Source organism: Stenella coeruleoalba (assembly GCF_951394435.1).
Source record: "Stenella coeruleoalba genome assembly, chromosome: 13".
Classification (NCBI taxonomy): Eukaryota; Metazoa; Chordata; class Mammalia; order Artiodactyla; family Delphinidae; genus Stenella; species Stenella coeruleoalba.
In genome coordinates this window covers 56,144,612-56,162,872 of record NC_137159.1, presented here as the reverse complement: position 1 = coordinate 56,162,872, position 18,261 = coordinate 56,144,612, and the positions used below count along the sequence as shown (strand labels likewise).

At 36.4% G+C, this 18,261-nt stretch overlaps 1 protein-coding gene across 4 annotated transcripts in view; it reads left to right on the top strand.

Moving 5' to 3' along the window:
• The window catches only part of EML4 (EMAP like 4), a 154,352-nt gene that overhangs the window by 45,277 nt on the left and 90,814 nt on the right, over window positions 1-18,261 (top strand). The window contains exon 1 of one of the 4 annotated variants that reach the window (XM_079940527.1): window positions 13,168-13,479. The exons of 2 other annotated variants lie outside the window; for them this stretch is intronic. In XM_079940527.1, the coding sequence (XP_079796653.1) occupies window positions 13,413-13,479 (67 nt within the window). In that variant the 5' untranslated portion in view covers window positions 13,168-13,412. Of the gene's footprint in view, window positions 1-13,167; window positions 13,480-18,261 lie in introns of those variants that run through there. One more of the 4 variants, XM_079940528.1, reaches the window with a different exon arrangement.

The window sequence follows — 18,261 nt, the reverse complement described above, 5'->3', positions numbered from 1 at the left end:
TGTACACATTTCTGTCTGGTATAATCATAGAACTGGAATTGTTGGGTCGTGGGAAATGTTTTTATTCCACTTTAGTTGATCATGCCAAATAGTTTTCCATAGTGGTTGTACCAGTACATAGTCCTACCAGCAGTTCCAAGAGTTCCTGTTGTCCCACATCTTCACCAGCACTAGATATTGTTAGCACAGGCTCTGGATGCGCAGGCCCAGCAGCCATGGTCCACAGGCCCAGCCGCTTCACGGCATGTGGGATCCTCCTGGACCGGGGCACGAACCCGCGCACCCTCCATCGGCAGGCAGACTCCCAACCACTGCACCACCAGGGAAGCCCCGGAAAATAACTTTTTTTTTGTCTCTCAGTCAGTTCCTTATTCACAATATCAAATCCTTTGAATACTACATGTTGGTGATTTTTAAAAAATATGCTCTATTGTGGGAAGCCTAGGAAGGTTTTTCTGAAAATGTGAGCATATTTATCCTCTCATAGAACTCTGGTTGAATAGTCTCATATTTTTCCTCAGATGCTATGTTTCTGTTCTTTGTTGTAGAACTTTATCATTTCTACCAGCTTGAGAACCCTCACTATAAATAAGCAAAGATTTTATTCTCTGAAGCAAGAAGTACCATGAAATGCCAAATTCTCTAATTTGGGGCTAAAAAAAAATTTTAAGTTACCTTCTTTATTTTCTCCTTATTCTTCTCTCTCTGTAGCCATGGAGTAATAGAGTCATAAAATTAATATGCCACCTACTTTGATTATGGAGAAGACATTTCTTACTCTTATTAATAAAAATTACTTTGTCAATAAAACTGATTACTGTCATTTGAGAAGAGAGATACTTTTAAAATTATTTTATATATTTTTAAATTATAAATATACACTTGCTCATTTTAACAAGTCAGACTTTGCACAAGATAACTCTTGCTAACAGTTTAGTTTGTATTCTTCTGCATCGGGGATTGACAAACTATGGCTCTTGCACCAAATCTGTTATTTTTGTATGTACATCATTGTGAGCCAGGAATATTTTTTGTATTTTTAAATGGTTGAAAAAATCAAAAGAGTGATATTTCATGACACATGAAAGTTACATGAAATTCTGATTTCAGTGTTCATAAATACAGTTTTATTGGAACATACTTCATTTGTAGAGATACTGTCTATGGCTGCTTTTGTTCTGTAACAGCAGAGTGCAATGATTGGAATAGAGATCTTTGACCTTCAAAGCCTAAAGTATTTACCTTCTGGTCCTTAACAGAAAAAGTTAGCTGACCCCTGTAATACATAAACAGGTTTTGTCATTTGTTTTTTTCAAAAGCAGGGCATAAAATACAGTGTGTGCAATGGATATGCATTATATTATACTTATTGGTAACTAACTTTTTCCGCTTATCCACTGCTGATCGATAGCTGTCCATACTACACTGATATATGGTGCACGGTATTCCATATTTAGATACCATATTTCATTCACCTGATCTCATTTAGGTAGACCTTTAGGTCTGTTTATACATACTATATACATTGTTGCATCAGAGTATGTATGTGTAATTCTGATTATTTAATTTAAGTAGCTATTACTAGATTACTTTTCAAAAAATTCATAGCAGTTCACAAGTGCACCAGTACAACTGCCTGTGTCCTAACACTCTAGCTACTATTTGTTGTCATTTAAAAAAAAAATTGCCCCTAAGATCAGTAAAAATTATTTTAGTTTTCAATCTCCTGCTGACTAAAGAAGCTAAGCCATTTACACTTATAAAGACATGCTTTAAAGGAGCTGAAGTTTCATCATCTCAACATTTCATTTTTCTTTTTGTTTTTGAAGAGATCTTAAATGTCAGCAGCCACAAATTACAATTTTTACTCTAGCCAGTCATCTTTCCTCTCCTTGCTTACAAGAAGTCTGTCCCTGTTACAAGAGTACCATTTGAGAGGTTTTGACCTACTTAGCCCAGATCTCTCTCAGTATATGAAAAACATCCTCACTAAAACACATCTAGATACAGTGAGTAACATCTTTGTTTACAGAGGCCATTAAATTTTTGTTAATCTTTGGACAATTTAGTAAATAGAGATAATAGTCTTCTAAGCAATGCTGGCTGTAAGCTACATTATGAAAAAATTGAAGTGCTTACAACTCCAGCTTCTCTTTTTCCCCTCATTTGTACCCTTATTTAGGTGATTCCTGTACCCTTTTTGCATACTCAGTAATGCCCCAGTGTGCTCTTCTGCCAGTCATTTATACTTTTGGGAAAATGTCAACTCTACTTATACCTTCAAAGGGAATTTACAATTTAAATTATGAAATGAAAGTTTTTGTTGCTTATTGAATGAAGGGTTTGTTGGTTTGGTAATAGCTTTTTTGCACTATAATTCATATACCACACATTTCAACTATACAACACTGTGGTTTTTAGAATATTCCCAGGGTTGTACAACCTTCACTACCATCAATTTTAGACCATTTCCATCACCACAGGAAGAAATTCTTTGTTTTTCAGCCATCACTCCCCATTTCCCCCATCTCCTATAATCTATAGGCAACCACGAGTCTACTTTCTGTTACACATTTGCCTGTTCTGGACATTTTATATAAATGGAATCATACAATATGTGACTGTCTTCTTTAACTTAGCATGTTTTCAGGATTCATCTGTGTTACAGCATATATCAGTATTTCATTCCTTTTCATGGCTGAAAATAAATAATACTCCATTGTATGGTTATACCACATGAGTGAATATCCATTCATCATTCAGTGGACATTTGGGTTATTTTTACTTTTTGGCTCTTACGAGTAATGCTGCTATGAACATTCATGTGCAAGTTTTCGTGTGGACATATCTTTTTGTTTTTCTTGGGTATATATCTAGGAGGGAATTGCTGGGTCATATGGTAACTCTATGTTTAACTTTCTGAGGAGCTGCCAGACTGTTTTCCAAAGTGGTTGCACCATTTACATTCCGCACAGCAGTGTGCGAGGGTTCAGCTTCTCCACAGCCTCACCAACACTAATTGTCATTTTGACTGCACCCGTCCTGGTGGGTGTGAAGTGATACCACACTGTGATTGTTTTGTGTGTGGTGTAATATTTTTGTGTGGTGTGATTTTTTTTATTATTGTGATAAAATATACATAACAAAATTTACTATTTTAGCCATTTTTAGGTATATAATTCACAGTGTTGTGTAACCATCACCACTGTCCATTTTCATAACATTTTTTGTCATTCTAAACAGAAACTTCATACTCATTGAATAATATTTCAACATTCCCCTCTTTTCCCAGCCCTGGTAACCTCTGTTCTACTTTCTGTCTCTATGAATTTGTCTCTTGTAGATACCTCACTTAAATGTAATCATACAGTATTTGTCCTTTTGTGTCCGACTTATTTTATTTAGCATAATAATTATAAGCCATGTTGTAGCTCGTGTCAATTTTATTCCTTTTTAAGGTCAAATAATATTCCATTGTATGTATATACCACATTTTGTTTATTCATCTGTGGGTAGTCATTTGGGTGGTTTCACCTTTTGGTTATTGTGAATAATCTGGTATGAACATTGGTGCACACGTATCTGTTTGAGTCCCTGCTTTCAATTCTTTTGGGTATATATCCCTAGAAGTGGAATTGCTGGATCTATGTTTAACTTTTTGAGGAACTGCTGGGGTGTTTTGAACAGCAGTTACATGATTTTACATTCCCACCAGAAGTGCACAGAGTTTTAATTTCTCCACATTCTTCCATGTACTCATTGGCAATTTATATATCTTCTTTGGAGAAATGTTTATTCAAGACCATGGCCTATTTTTGAGCGTGGGGTTGCTGGCTTGTAGAGTAAGTGTACCTTCAAATTCAGTAAATCTTGCTCCCAAGTAGTTTATTAATGTACACTTTCCTTCAAAATGTATAAAAGTTCTGATGCCAACATTTGATGTGGCCAGAATTTACAGTTTTTGTTTATTTAATGGATATGAAATAGTAGCTTGTGATTTTAATTTGTATGTCCCTAATTAGCAGTGAGGTTGATCCATCTTCCCTACAAACAGAAGTTTGCCTATTCATATCTTTGTCACATTTTTTCTCTTAGGTTGTCTTTTCTTATTGATCTATAGGCAATATTTACATATTTCTTATATGCATTATAATGTCTGTTTTAAAGTTTTGCCTTTAAACTTTTTACTTTTTGAAGTGGGAAGAAAATTTGAATTTGTGTCCTTGGGTTTAATATGGTGCCTGACAAATTAGTCACTCAGTAAAATGTAGAATGAATAAATATTTTGTGGAAATATAAAAATTTGTTTTATTTTATTATTTTTAATTAATTTATTTTTGGCCGTGTTGGGTCCTTGTTGCTGTGCGCAGGCTTTCTCTAGTTGGGGCGAGCGGGGGCTACTCTTCGTTGTGGTTCGCGGGCTTCTCATTGCGGTGGCTTCTCTTGTTGCGGAGCACGGGCTCTAAGCGGTCAGGCTTCAGTAGTTGTGGCACGAGGACTCAGTAGTTGTGGCTCACGGGCTCGAGAGCACAGGCTCAGTAGTTGCGATGCACAGGCTTAGTTGCTCTGCAGCATGTGGGATCTTCCCGGACCAGGGCTCGAACCCGTGTCCCCTGCATTGGCAGGCGGCTTCCCAACCACTGCACCACCAGGGAAGCCCCTGTTTTATTTTTAAAGAAATAATGCTACCTAAATTAAGTGACAAATGAGTGCTAATGATTTGCACCGCCATGTGTAAACTGTACCTTTATGGTTATCTAATAGTGTATTGGGTCTCCCATTGTTTGAGTGCCCTAGGTACATTTATTTGCAAGTGGATTAGAAGGAGAGTTCTTGTCAGTTTGGGCTTGGTCTGAAAGTCATTTAAAGAAGAGTTAATCTGTTAGATCTTCCAGATACACTTAAATTCTGAATAAAGATGCACATACTGCAGATAATTCTCAGGCCTGTGATGGATGGCAGTTGTATAAAAATACAGTTTTGATTGCAGTAGCAGAATCCCACGCAATTTCTCTGAGGTTCAGCAAAGGGAATCCCCTCAGAAAGCAGGATTTTCTTGGGCCTTGTACTGTACTTGTTTAATCCTGTCTTTTTCCACTTTTAGTTTTATATACTATGTAAAATAGTGTCCCTTCTCCTTTAAAGTTTTAAAGAATTACATCCTACCTGCTTTCAAAATTGATATGGGCCTGTTAAGGCTATTCCTTTGACTACCTCTCCCCAACAAAGAAAAACCCTAAACGTGCTCATGGTCAAAGAATTCAATTTTGTGTGACAAACTGCAATACATATGCCCTTCAATTACATAGTTTTAGGAATGAAATTGATGAGTTTTGTAGATACAACTGGTGGTTGTTAATTGATGTGTTTCCTCTGGGTCTCTTCCTCTCCCTTCCTCCTCCTCCTCCTCTTTTTTAATTTTTATTTTTTTTTAAGTAGGTAAAAGTATCATGTACTCAGAGTTTATCATTTAATATTTGATATTCAGTACTAATAATCATATCATTTGGGTTATGTCTGTAATCTTATTATTTAGAAGTTACATTTTTGCCTTATGTTTAATAGGCTTACGTAGTAAGCTCTCCAGTTGCATTGCTTTTTAAAAAATTCTCATTGGTATTTTTCTTTTAACAGAAAAATAACTTGTTCCAGAGACCAGACCTTCTCCACCATTAAAAATTTTGGCTAACTTCCTTTTTCGGGTCCCACTATTTTCTGTATATATTTATCAGGACAACTGTTGTATAATACTCTATTGTATTTATTTGTTTACAGTTTCTCTCTCCCCCACTCATCCATGCTTCTTAGGTTTGGAGACCATCTTATTCAAACTCTTAACAATGAATGGCATATAATTACAAATTCACTGAATGTTAAAAGTGATTATCAAATAAATAACACATATTTTTGTGTTGTGTTTAATCTTTTCTGCTAATTCCAATTTAGTCTTTTTAACTTCCTGATGATGAAATGGAATTTAGTGAATAAATAATTAGTAAAATAATGTAGCATCTCTTTCTGCTGATGTTTGAGACTGTTTCAGGAAATCTTTGACCTATTTGGGTGCCTGACCACACAAATCTTACTAATCATTAAGAATTAAGGCAATCTAGGTGTGGGTTTACCAGACCTTTATTTTAGAATCTTAATAATTATTTTAGTTCTTACTTTCATTTTTTTTAAATGCCCTTTGGTGATTTATCTGTTAAATTTTCTGTAATTTTATATGTTAGGTGCTCTTAGCCTCATTTTAAAGATGAAGAAACTGGGGCATGGAGAAGTTTAAAAATTTGCCCAGGGTTATACATTTATTTTTTTAATTATTATTATTTTTTTAATTTATTTATTTTTGGCTGTGTTGGGTCTTCATTGCTGCACACAGGCTTTCTCTAGTTGTGGCGAACGGGGGCTACTCTTCGTTGTGGTGCATGGGCTTCTCATTGCGGTGGCTTCTCGTTGCGGAGCATGGGCTCTAGGCATGCAGGCTTCAGTAGTTGTGGCACGTGGGCTCCAGTAGTTGTGGCTCGCAGGCTCTAGAGCTCAGGCTCAGTAGTTGTGGCGCACAGGCCTAGTTGCTTCGCAGCATGTGGGATCTTCCCGGATCAGGGCTCGAACCCATGTCCCCTGCATTGGCAGGTGGATTCTTAACCACTGCACCACCTGGGAAGCCCCCAGGGTTATACATTTAGTAAATGGCAAGGCCAGTTTTTGAATTCATAGAGTCTAAACCCAGCATTATATTCTTAAGCAGTGTATGCAAATTAGTTTTCAGTTACACATGAACTTTGTGTTCCAGGAACAGTTTTTTTAACAAAAACTAATATGGTAGAATAGTTTTCTTAAAAGCAAGACATGCTATATTTTCTACCAAGGCCAGTGATTTACCAGGAGTGTGTGTGTGTGTGCGCGTGCGTGCGTGCGCGTGCGCTTGAGAGAGAGAAAATGTGAGTAAATTTAGGACTAAATACCTGGAGAAAGCTATGAGTTTGTGAGAGGAGTTAAGGAGGGGAATAAAGTGGATTTTTTTAAAGAGAAATATAAGCATTTGAGCTCATTTACTTATGAAAATAAGAAAAAGAAACATCTAGTGGTGAAATAAATACGTCTGGGTTGAGGCACAGTAGTGCAAAAATATCCAACCTTTTGATCAGGCTAAATCTCTAAAACTGTGACAGCAGTAACAAAAATGTACTTCATTTTAGGCATGTTGTGGCAGAGAGAGGAGGAGGAGGGGGAGGAAAGGCAGCGAGATAGGTAGGTAGGTAGGTAGGTAGATGGTCTCAAAGTCCAGTTACAAAAGAGGGAAGGGGGATATTCAGAAAAAGAAGCTGAAAAAGGAAGAAGTATTTAAGGTAGTGAAGAAAATAGGAGAGAGATACCTACCTTTTCTATCATGTAGCCATTGGCTGAAATTGTTTCTTCTAGATCCTCCTCCCAGTTCAATGAAACTTCTCATGTGGGGGGTTTTGTTCTTCTAAAGCATCCTCCGTCTTCTGCATGTCACTAAGGTAATAGGGGTTTCTATCTCGTCCTTTGTTTTATCCTGTCTTTGCCGCTGGTTCTAAAGTACAGCCACGATAAATCAACCACTATTTGGAGAGTTACTGCTACATGTGGTACTTCCAGGTGTAGAGGAAAACAAAAAAGAAATAACTTCTTCTCTAGAGGACTTTACAATCTAATTAGGGATTTAAAATGTAACTTTGTTAAAAGATGATTATAATATCCTGCATTGTGATGAGTCAGATGGTATAAACAATTCCACACTTAGCCACTCAGCTTAAGCTTTAACCAGCTCGGCTTAGCAGGTGACCTTGTCTCCTGCTTCACAAGATAAAAATTTAGGTATAAAAGCAAATATGTGGGGCTTCCCTGGTGGCGCAGTGGTTGAGAGTCTGCCTGCCAATGCAGGGAACACGGGTTCGTGCCCCGGTCCGGGAAGATCCCACATGCCGCGGAGCGGCTAGGCCCGTGAGCCATGGCCGCTGAGCCTGCGCGTCCAGAGCCTGTGCTCCGCAATGGGAGAGGCCACAACAGTGAGAGGCCCGCGTACCGCAAAAAAAAAAAAACAAACAAAAACAAATATGTGGGCCTGCTCTCATCTTCTCCCCTTCATTCTTAAATAAAAGTGTCCCTTCTTTTTTGCATTTTTTTAACATCTTTATTGGGGTATAATTGTTTTACAATGGTGTGTTAGTTTCCGCTTTATAACAAAGTGAATCAGTTATACTTATGTCCCCATATCTCTTCCTCCTTGCGTCTCCCTCCCTCCCACCTTCCCTATCCCACCCCTCTACGTGGTCACAAAGCACCGAGCTGATCTCCCTGTGCTATGTGGCTGCTTCCCACTAGCTATCTATTTTACATTTTGTAGTGTATATTTGTCCATGCCACTCTCTCACTTTGTCCCAGCTTACCCTTGCCCCTCCACGTATCCTCAAGTCCATTCTCTGTGTCTTTATTCCCGTCTTGACCCTAGGTCCTTCTGAATTTTTTAAAATTTTTATTCCATATATGTGTGTTAGCATACAGTATTTGTTTTTCTCTTTCTGACTTACTTCACTCTGTATGACAGACCTTAGGTCCATCCACCTCACTACAAATAACTCAATTTCATTTCTTTTTATGGCTGAGTAATATTCCATTGTATATATGTGCCACATCTTCTTTATCCATTCATCTGTTGATGGACACTTAGGATGCTTCCATGTCCTGGCTATTGTAAATAGAGCTGCAGTGAACATTTTGGTACATGTCTCTTTTTGAATTATGGTTTTCTCAGGGTATATGCCCAGTAGTGGGATTGCTGGGTCCTATGGTAGTTCTATTTTTAGTTTTTTAAGGAACCTCCATACTGTTCTCCATAGTGGCTGTATCAATTTACATTCACACCAACAGTGCAAGAGGGTTCCCTTTTCTCCACACTCTCTCCAGCATTTATTGTTTGTAGATTTTTTGATGATGGCCATTCTGACCGGTGTGAGGTGATACCTCATTGTAGTTCTGATGTGCATTTCTCTAATGATTAATGATGTTGAGCATCCTTTCATGTGTTTGTTGGTGATCTGTATATCTTCTTTGGAGAAATATCTATTTAGTTCTTCTACCCATTTTTGGATTGGGTTTTTGTTGTTTTGTTATTGATCTGCATGAGCTGCTTATAAATTTTGGAGATTAATCCTTTGTCAGTTGCTTCATTTGCAAATATTTTCTCCCATTCTGAGGGTTGTCTTTTCATCTTGTTTATGGTTTCCTTTGCTGTGCAAAAGCTTTGAAGTTTCATTAGGTCCCATTTGTTTATTTTTGTTTTTATTTCCATTTCTTTAGGAGGTGAGTCAAAAAAAGGATCTTGCTGTGATTTATGTCATAGAGTGTTCTGCCTATGTTTTCCTCTAAGAGTTTGATAGTGTCTGGCCTTACATTTAGGTTTTAATCCATTTTGAGTTTATTTTTGTGTATTGTGTAGGGAGTGTTCTAATTTCATTCTTTTACATGTAGCTGTCCAGTTTTCCCAGCACCAATTATTGAAGAAGCTGTCTTTTCTCCACTGTATATTCTTGCCTCCTTTATCAAAGATAAGGTGACCCCATATGCATGGGTTTATCTCTGGGCTTTCTATCCTGTTCCAGTGATCTATATTTCTGTTTTTGTGCCATTACCATACTGTCTTGATTACTGTAGCTTTGTAGTATAGTCTGAAGTCAGGGAGCCTAATTCCTCCAGCTCCGTTTTTCTTTCTCAAGATTGCTTTGGCTATTCGGGGTCTTTTGTGTTTCCATACAAATTGTGAAATTTTTTGTTCTAGTTCTGTGAAAAATGCCAGTGATAGTTTGATAGGGATTTCATTGAATCTGTAGATTGCTTTGGGTAGCATAGTCATTTTCACAATGTTGATTCTTCCCATCCAAGAACATGGTATATCTCTCCATCTATTTGGTCATCTTTAATTTCTTTCATCAGTATCTTCTAATTTCCTCATACAGGTCTTTTGTCTCCTTAGGTAGGTTTATTCCTAGATATTTTATTCTTTTTGTTGCAGTGGTAAATGGGAGTGTTTTCTTAATTTTTCTGTCAGATTTTTCATCATTGGTGTATAGGAATGCAAGAGATTTCTGTGCATTAATCTTGTATCCTGCTACTTTACTAAATTCATTGATTAGCTCTAGTAGTTTTCTGGTAGCATCTTTAGGATTCTCTATGTACAGTATCATGTCATCTGCAGTGACAGCTTTACTTCTTTTCTGATTTGGATTCCTTTTATTTCTTTTTCTTCTCTGATTGCTGTGGCTAAAACTTCCAGAACTATGTTGAATAATAGTGGTGAGAGTGGGCAACCTTGTCTTGTTCCTGATCTTAGTGGAAATGGTTTCAGTTTTTCACCATTGAGGACAATGTTGGCTGTCCCTTCTTAAGGCTTGTCCTTTGGTCTGTGTTTTTTACTCTAGTCCTTCACATCGTCTCTAACACAAGAGCTTTGCTGCATGCCCTCTTGTGTTAGTACAGCTCACTTTCTCATCGGTTCCTTCCCCAAACCCTGTAAATGTTGAACAAAAACCCCTTCAACAACCTTGCACAACTCATTCCCCACCTCATTCCATTTTCCCCCTTTCCATCTTCAACCAGATTCCTTAAAAAGACTTTTTTACCTCCAAGTCACAATTCAGTACATTGCAGTCATGCTTCTTTCCCCATCACTCCACTGAAACTTCTCTGGTAAAGGTCTCCTAATAATTGCCAAATCCAGTGGACCATTTTCAGTCCTTGTCTTTTGATGTCCTTTCAGTCTTTGAAATTATTATTCTTTTCCTGAATCTATTATTACCTTTCTGACAGTTTTTATTCTGTGTTATTTGCACGTTCCTTTCCTTCTGGCTGCCCTGAAAATAACCTTGGCCCTATTCTCTTCTCACTCCCAGTCAATTCTAGTGACTCTAGCTATCAATTATATCCCAGTACAGTTTTCAAAAGTACGTCTCTAGTTTAGGCCTTTGTCTTAAGCCCAAGACCTAGTTATACTTTTGTTGCAGTGACCTCAAACTCAGCAGGTCCAAAAGTGCTCATCATTCTACTTCCTCATTTCCCCCAACCTTGTTTCTTTTCCTTTATTCCTAGCTCATGAATGTTATCTAACCATTTGCTCACTATTCCAAATAGAACAAGGAGACCCTCCCCTACTTTTCATCCCCTCATCCAGTCAGTGACCATATTCCATCAATCCTGCATCTTGAGTAGCATCTTTTAAGTGCGTCCTTTAATTTCTAATTTCTAGTAGGTAAAATTCCTTTTAATTCACCTCAGCATCTCGAAGAGATTCTGTACATCATAGTACTCAAATACTTGAATGTATGAGTAAGTGTTCTGGAAAGATTGACTGTAATAGTAAAGAGAGAAGATGATTCTTGAGCAAAGAAAAACTAAGCTGAGATTAGGAACCACATACTTTCTGGCCTGACATCAAATTTTGATTTGAGAAGAAAGGAATGCCCAAGATATATAATCTACAAATTAGTAGCAGTTTACAAATGGGAGGTGGTAAAAAGAAGCCCATGTACTGTAGTGTATGTATAAGGGGAGCCTTTTCGTTACCTACTAATTACAAAGCACTAGGTTGCAGAACTTCTTGACAGTCCTTCTCTAACCTTAGGAGTCTGTGAGCAGTCATTTAATTGGGCTGCATTTGTTGTAAAGAAGAGTAGTTGAGACCTAAATTATAAAACTATAGTCTTACATTTGTCTGTTGACTGAAGAGAAACAATAAAGTACAATCTGCTTCAGAGCTTCTCACCAATCAATAGCAAGAATTTGAACTCCGTCCTAGTCTGTGCCTAGCATTACATTTCCTTTGTATCATTATATTTCCCATTCTGTCTGCTTTTATTCATCCTACTTGGTATCCCCTATTTGTTTCAGACACATTACACACACCCCAGCCCATTTAATTCCTATTAATCTTCCAAGTAGCTCCTGTATTTTGATGAATCTGTACCAGGTATTAATCTATAGAGAAGAACTTTCCCGAGTCTCACTTTAGGAAACACTCTTGATGGTTCCCACTTTCTTCTGTAAATATTAATCTAGGTCATTTTGCTTCATTCCTCTGTCTTTTATCAGCTTTGCTTTTAGTTTATCCTCATCTCAATCTTTGTAGCATAGCTCTTAATGTTCAGTTTGGTTTAGGTTTTATCCATTTGCAGTATTGTGTGTGTGGGTGTGTGTTTATAGTAGTCCAGTTGTTTCTGTTTTACTTTGGTTTGGTTTAAATTTGCTTTTCTTAATTATAAATATAAAGCTTAAAAGCAACAAACTGAAGAGATGATCTGTCAGTAGCTTTGTTTTGACACTTATCTCCATGTATTTGTTCTTTAATTAGCTTTAGAAGTAGTTATCAAAAGAATAAATACACGTTTCATTCATTAACTTTCACCTGCTTTTACATGGTTTTATAAGAGAGACTAAAGATATTTATAATTTCAGTTCCCTTATACTTTTACATTATTGTAAGCATATGTGGTTTGATATCAGAATATCTGTCCAGATGTAAACCATTATAGGTTACTACTAATACAGTTGTATTATTTTAAAATAATTTGGAAAATTAGTGAATTAAGAAAAGGGACTATTCTCATTGTTAATTGTATTCATTATCTTACTCTAGTGAAATGGTTGTAATAAATCAGACATGTTACACTTAGGTTTTAAAAATTAATGAAAAGTGATCATTCTTTTAGTTTCTTTACAGTTCATGTGGATTTCATTTTATTTTAAACAAAAGCAAAAGGAAAAAGGAAATGTGACTTGCCACTTTGCACACACATTGTTTATTTAATTTCCTAGTAGAGAAATATACTCATTTGGGGGGCTTTAACTCTGTTATTTATAGAAACTATTTAATATGTTTTAGTTTCAGAAAGCAAAAACTGGGTTTTGCATTTGAAGCAGTTGTACCTTACTCTTAACCAATTGAAAGAAGATCAGAAAAGTAGTGCCTGAGGACAACCAAATAATTGTAGTGAATATTCATGTGGTGCATTAAAAATGTGTTTCTGCCTGTGCCTGGAATTTAGCCACTCCCCAAAGCAGCCCAAGTTTTTTTTTCTGTATCTTTACCCTCCTTTTGCCTGCGTGCTCTGTTTCCTCTCTCTCCTTCAGTTTCTTTGTCTCTCTTTATAAATAAGTAGAAAACTTTTCTTTAGATCAGAGAGCGAAGGGGCAGGAGAACTATCTTAAGAAGTTTTTATTTGTGCCAACATAGAAGTGCTTGGTGGTAGGCCATCTGGATCGGGAGGATTTCCTCAGAATGTAAAGTATGTCGTGAGATTTAGAGAGCTGGGATTTGCTCTGGAACTATCTGGGGAGGCAGCAGGAAACGTAGACAGAACTGGTTTATACTGCTTGTAACGTAGGTGGCAAGAATGGAAGACCGCTTGCCTGGTCTCGCTTCAGTGTGTGCTTCCTCTACATTTAGGAGCTTCTGCACTGGTAACGTATCTTTCCTTTCCTGGGGATTCAGACTTGTGTCACAAACTTTACTACTCGTGACAAAAGAAATCTGAGGATGTGGGAATGCATCTAGGTCTCTTCTGTCCCTCCCCTTCTCCTTCCTTTAAATGTATGTGTCAATAATGGCATAAATATTTGCCTACCTACTTTTATAAAGTACTTAAGACTGTACCCCCTTTATAAGCAAATATATCCTGTTGTAAGGGCAGAATGGGCTTTGTTCAACTTGTTCTTTCCCTGCGCCCCGCCCCCCAAAAGACAGTCATTATATTATTTGTGAGGAAAAAAATTAAAACAGTTTTTAGTGGAAAATAGTAAAAAAATAAAAGCGCCTCTCAAATAATAAGAAATCAGAATTGTGTAATTAAGCTTGACTTCTGCTTCTGTGAAGTCTAACCAAAAAACATCAAAAGCAGAATTATCCGATTATCTGTTTTTAATTTTGTTTTAAGTGAGACTTTGAAAAAAGTCTTAATTGTGAATGAATCCTAGCGATAGAACAAAGTAAAGTCCTTCCCTGGGACTAGCCTTCATGTCCGGAGTGCTGTAGCAAAAGTGGTTTTATATTTTATTTAACTCAATTTCTTATATAATTTATGCCAGCAGGGGAATTTTTAGTAAGAATATCTTACAAGGAAAAACAAACTTAAGTTTTTAAAAGTAGAAAATATAAGTTAACATTGTTTGTGTTATTCAGTTGAAGACAAATTAGATAGTCTTATTTTCATATAATATTGCTAGGTGGAGGTAATTAATATTGTCATTTATTAGAGAAATAAAATATCCAAGCTTTAACAGTTAAAATGCCTTATTTAATTAAAACTTCTTTGAGAGAAAAATTTGACTTTTAGAAGTAGAATATTAAGATAAATAGGAAACATTAATTCCTGCATAAATATATCTTTCTATGAGCTGTTTTTATGAATATATTTTCTTATGGTTTATTTCCAAAAGTAGATTTTAGCTGTTCTAGAATACATAATTCATAACTTTTTGATATAATACTTAAATATTTGTCTTGATGAGACAATATTTGAAGATAACTAATTCCATTTTAAAACAAAGAAAAAACCATTTAAGTTGCTAAATGCTTTCTGATTGGAATTTACTAATGTGACAAATCAGTTGTGATTTTGTTTTGTTCTTTTGAAGAAATGATGTTTAAAGACCCGATTTTCCTTAGGGTGTATTGTTTTGATTTTTGTGACTCTTATTAGCTTGAGAATATTTCTTTCAAACATTATGAGATGTATACTTTTACAGAAATGTTTTCATTCACTATGCATAAAAATCTACATGTTAACCAAACTTGTATTGAAAATTTGGGTGCGTTACTAAGTAGGATTACATCACAGCCTGAATTAGCTTTGCTTTTCTTTACTGAGAAAATAGTTTAGGTTTTTTTTTTTTTGGTCATTTATTTATTTATTTATTTATATTTTTGGCTGCCTTGGGTCTTTGTTGCTGCGTGCGGGCTTTTCTCTATTTGCGGCAAGCGGAGGCTACTCTTCCTTGTGGTGTGTGGGCTTCTCATTAGGTGGCTTCTCTTGTTGCAGAGCATGGGCTCTAGGCGTGCAGACTCAGTAGTTGTGGCTCATGGGCTCTAGAGCGCAGGCTCCGTAGTTGTGGTGCATGGGCTTAGTTGCTCCGCGGCATGTAGGATCTTCCTGGACCAGGGCTCGAACCCGTGTCCCCTGTATTGACAGGCAGATTCTTAACCACTGCACCACCAGGGAAGCCCCAATAGTTTAAGTTTTATTTACAAAGAATTTTGCTTTTTTTGCAGAAAATTCATCTAAAGTAAAAGTATAAGTAAGCAAAATCCTCTGAAATCCCACTTGCCAGAGACATACCTCCAGTCTCTCTATACATCTGTAGGTGTATGTATGCCTGTGGATATACAGTTCTACACAGATACAACTACACTATAAATGTTGCCTGCAATTTTTTTCTTTATAGTATGTTGTTACTCCTAGTTAACTTTCTTATTTACGATTTTAAATATATACCATCCTTTTTAAGAGCTCCGTAGTGTACCGTAATACAACTGTTTATTTAATCAGTTCCCCATTGATAGTCCTTTAGGTTAGTGCCCTCACTTTTTTTAACTGTAAACAATGCATGGTGTTGTTACTAGTTTCTCATGGTTCTTTACCCATATTAGCTCTTCTAATCCTCGCCACTACCATTCTACCCATTAAGGCCTGCCCAGTGTCTTAACATAAGTGCTTTAGGAAGGGGAGATCAGAGACTGTTTTTAATTTTTTTTTTTAATATTTGTTCTTTGGATGGTATTATATCTCATATCATATACCTTTTTGAGATGGACTTTTTTTTCCCCAAAGGTTCATAGGTAACAGCTAATCTTACGGTCATTCCATTAGCCCTCAAAGCAGTCATAAAAACCACCTGGTTTAGTTGTTTTTATGACACAGAACCTCAGGGTTCTTTGGAAGTACAACTCTATCTGTTTTATCTGTTTTGGGATTTAATTTGCAAAAATGGTTTCATTGTTCTTAAAAAAAAAAAGTGAGTAATTATATAGTCTAGTCATCCACGTTCCCCATCCTCTCTCAGAAGAGAAAAATCACTAACTTCCACCTCAAAAAAGTATAATACAGTATATGTTTTAATTGTCTTTATGACATAGATGTTCCATTACCCGTGGAGGCCTCCCTGTACTATCCCCTGCCCTATACCATTAGAAGTAACTATTGTCATAAATTTTGTATATGTCATTCCCTTGCTCTGTGGTTTTGTTCTAAGCAATATATTATTTACTTTTGTGTTTTTTGAACTTTATGTAAAGTCCGACTTGCTTTTTACACTCATTATTATATTCCTGAGATTTATACATGATGTTTCATGTAGCCATAGTTTATTTTTACCACTTTGTAGTATTCTGTTGAATGTTTATATCACAATTTATTTACACATTTTATAGTTAATGGTTTGTTTCTATTGTGAACTTTTATAGTTCCAGTTTGTTTCTATTGTGAACTTTGCTGTTGTGAACATTATTGAACATTTCTGTTGGTGTATATATGCAAGAGCAGAGGTTGGGAAACTATGCCTGGCAGGCCACCTGTTTTTGTTTGTTTGTTTGTTTGTTTGTTTTTGTGGTACGCGGGCCTCTCACTGTTGTGGCCTCTCCCATTGCGGAGCACAGGCTCCGGACGCGCAGGCTCAGCGGCCACGGCTCATGGGCCTAGCTGCTCAGTGGCATGTGGGATCTTCCCGGACCGGGGCACGAACCCGCGTCCTCTGCATCGGCAGGAGGACTCTCAACCACCGCACCACCAGGAAAGCCCCTCCAGGCCACCTGTTTTATAAAAAAAGTTTTATTGGAACATAACCACACAATCATTTACGTACTTATAGCTGTTTTTGTGTTACAAAGGCAGATTTGAGTAGTTTCTACAGAGATGATGTGGTCTGCAGAGCCTAAAATATTTACTGTCTGGCCCTCACAGAAAAAGATTGCCAACCCTGCTGTAGGTCAGGGTCTATACACCCAGGAGGGGAATTGCTGGGTCATAGAATGTGTGCATCTTCAGTTTTACCAGATGATGCCAAAGTTGGTGTTACTTTTGTTTTTGTTTTTTAATCTCAAAGTCTTGAAACAGTTTACCGCCTACCAGTAATATATGAGAATTCACATTACTCTGTATCCTAGGGAATACTTGATATTGTCATGCTTAAAATTTTTTGCCTGTTTGGTGAGCATAAAATAGTGTTTCATATGGTTTTAATTTAATTTTCCTTTTCAAGATTATTAATGAGGTGCTTGAGCCTCATTTCATATGTTCATTGGCCATTTATGTTTTCTTTTCCATGAGGTGTTTAGTCAAGACTTTTGCCAGTTTTTCTGTAGGATTGTCTTTCTGATTGATTTGTAGGAATTCTGTATTCAGGATCCTAATCCTTTATCACTTGGTAAGTGTAAGAACTATTCCTCGTTTGTGAATTGCTTTTTCTCTTTACTGTGTCTTTTAGTGGACATGTATTCTGAATTCTAATGTAGTTTCAATATTTACTTTTATGGATAGTGCTTTTTGTATCTTGTTTAGGAACCTCCTCTCTACTTGCAGGATATGAAAATATTCTCTATTATTTTTCTAAAGGTTTTATAATTTTGCCCTTAATTCTTTAATCTGTTTGGATTTGATTTTCATGTGTGGTGGAGATAGGGACTTCAATATACTGAATTTTAATGAATTTGTGAATTTTAATTTAACTTGGGAAGTTCCGCCATTATTTCTTCACATATTTTTTTCATCTAGAATCTTTTTCTCCTCTTCCTCTGGGACTCCAGTGACACAAATATTAGGCCTGAGGCTGTGTCCATTTTTTTCTCTGTGTTTAAATTGTATACATCATATATATAATCTATTTGCATATAATATACATACATAATATAAATTTTTTAATAGAAGAGGTCCTAATTTCAGAGATTATTTTTTCTTCTTATAAACAGTTCAAAAGGATTGGTTATCCAATATCCCATAATGTAGGAAATTAGATTAGAAAGGAGTATTGCTATAGACTGTCATAGTTAATACTAACTGCAAAGAAAGAAGCAGAAAAGGTATGAAGAAAGATTATAAGTTTGAAAATGTACTTTAAATTATTTAATTAGAAATATAATAGCCTCCAGGGTGTCATTTTATCACAGTGCTTGCAGCACAAAGTAATATTTTCAGTGAAGACTGAGTCATCTAGAAGTTGCTGTGTTATAATTATATGCCCTTGTTAAGAAGA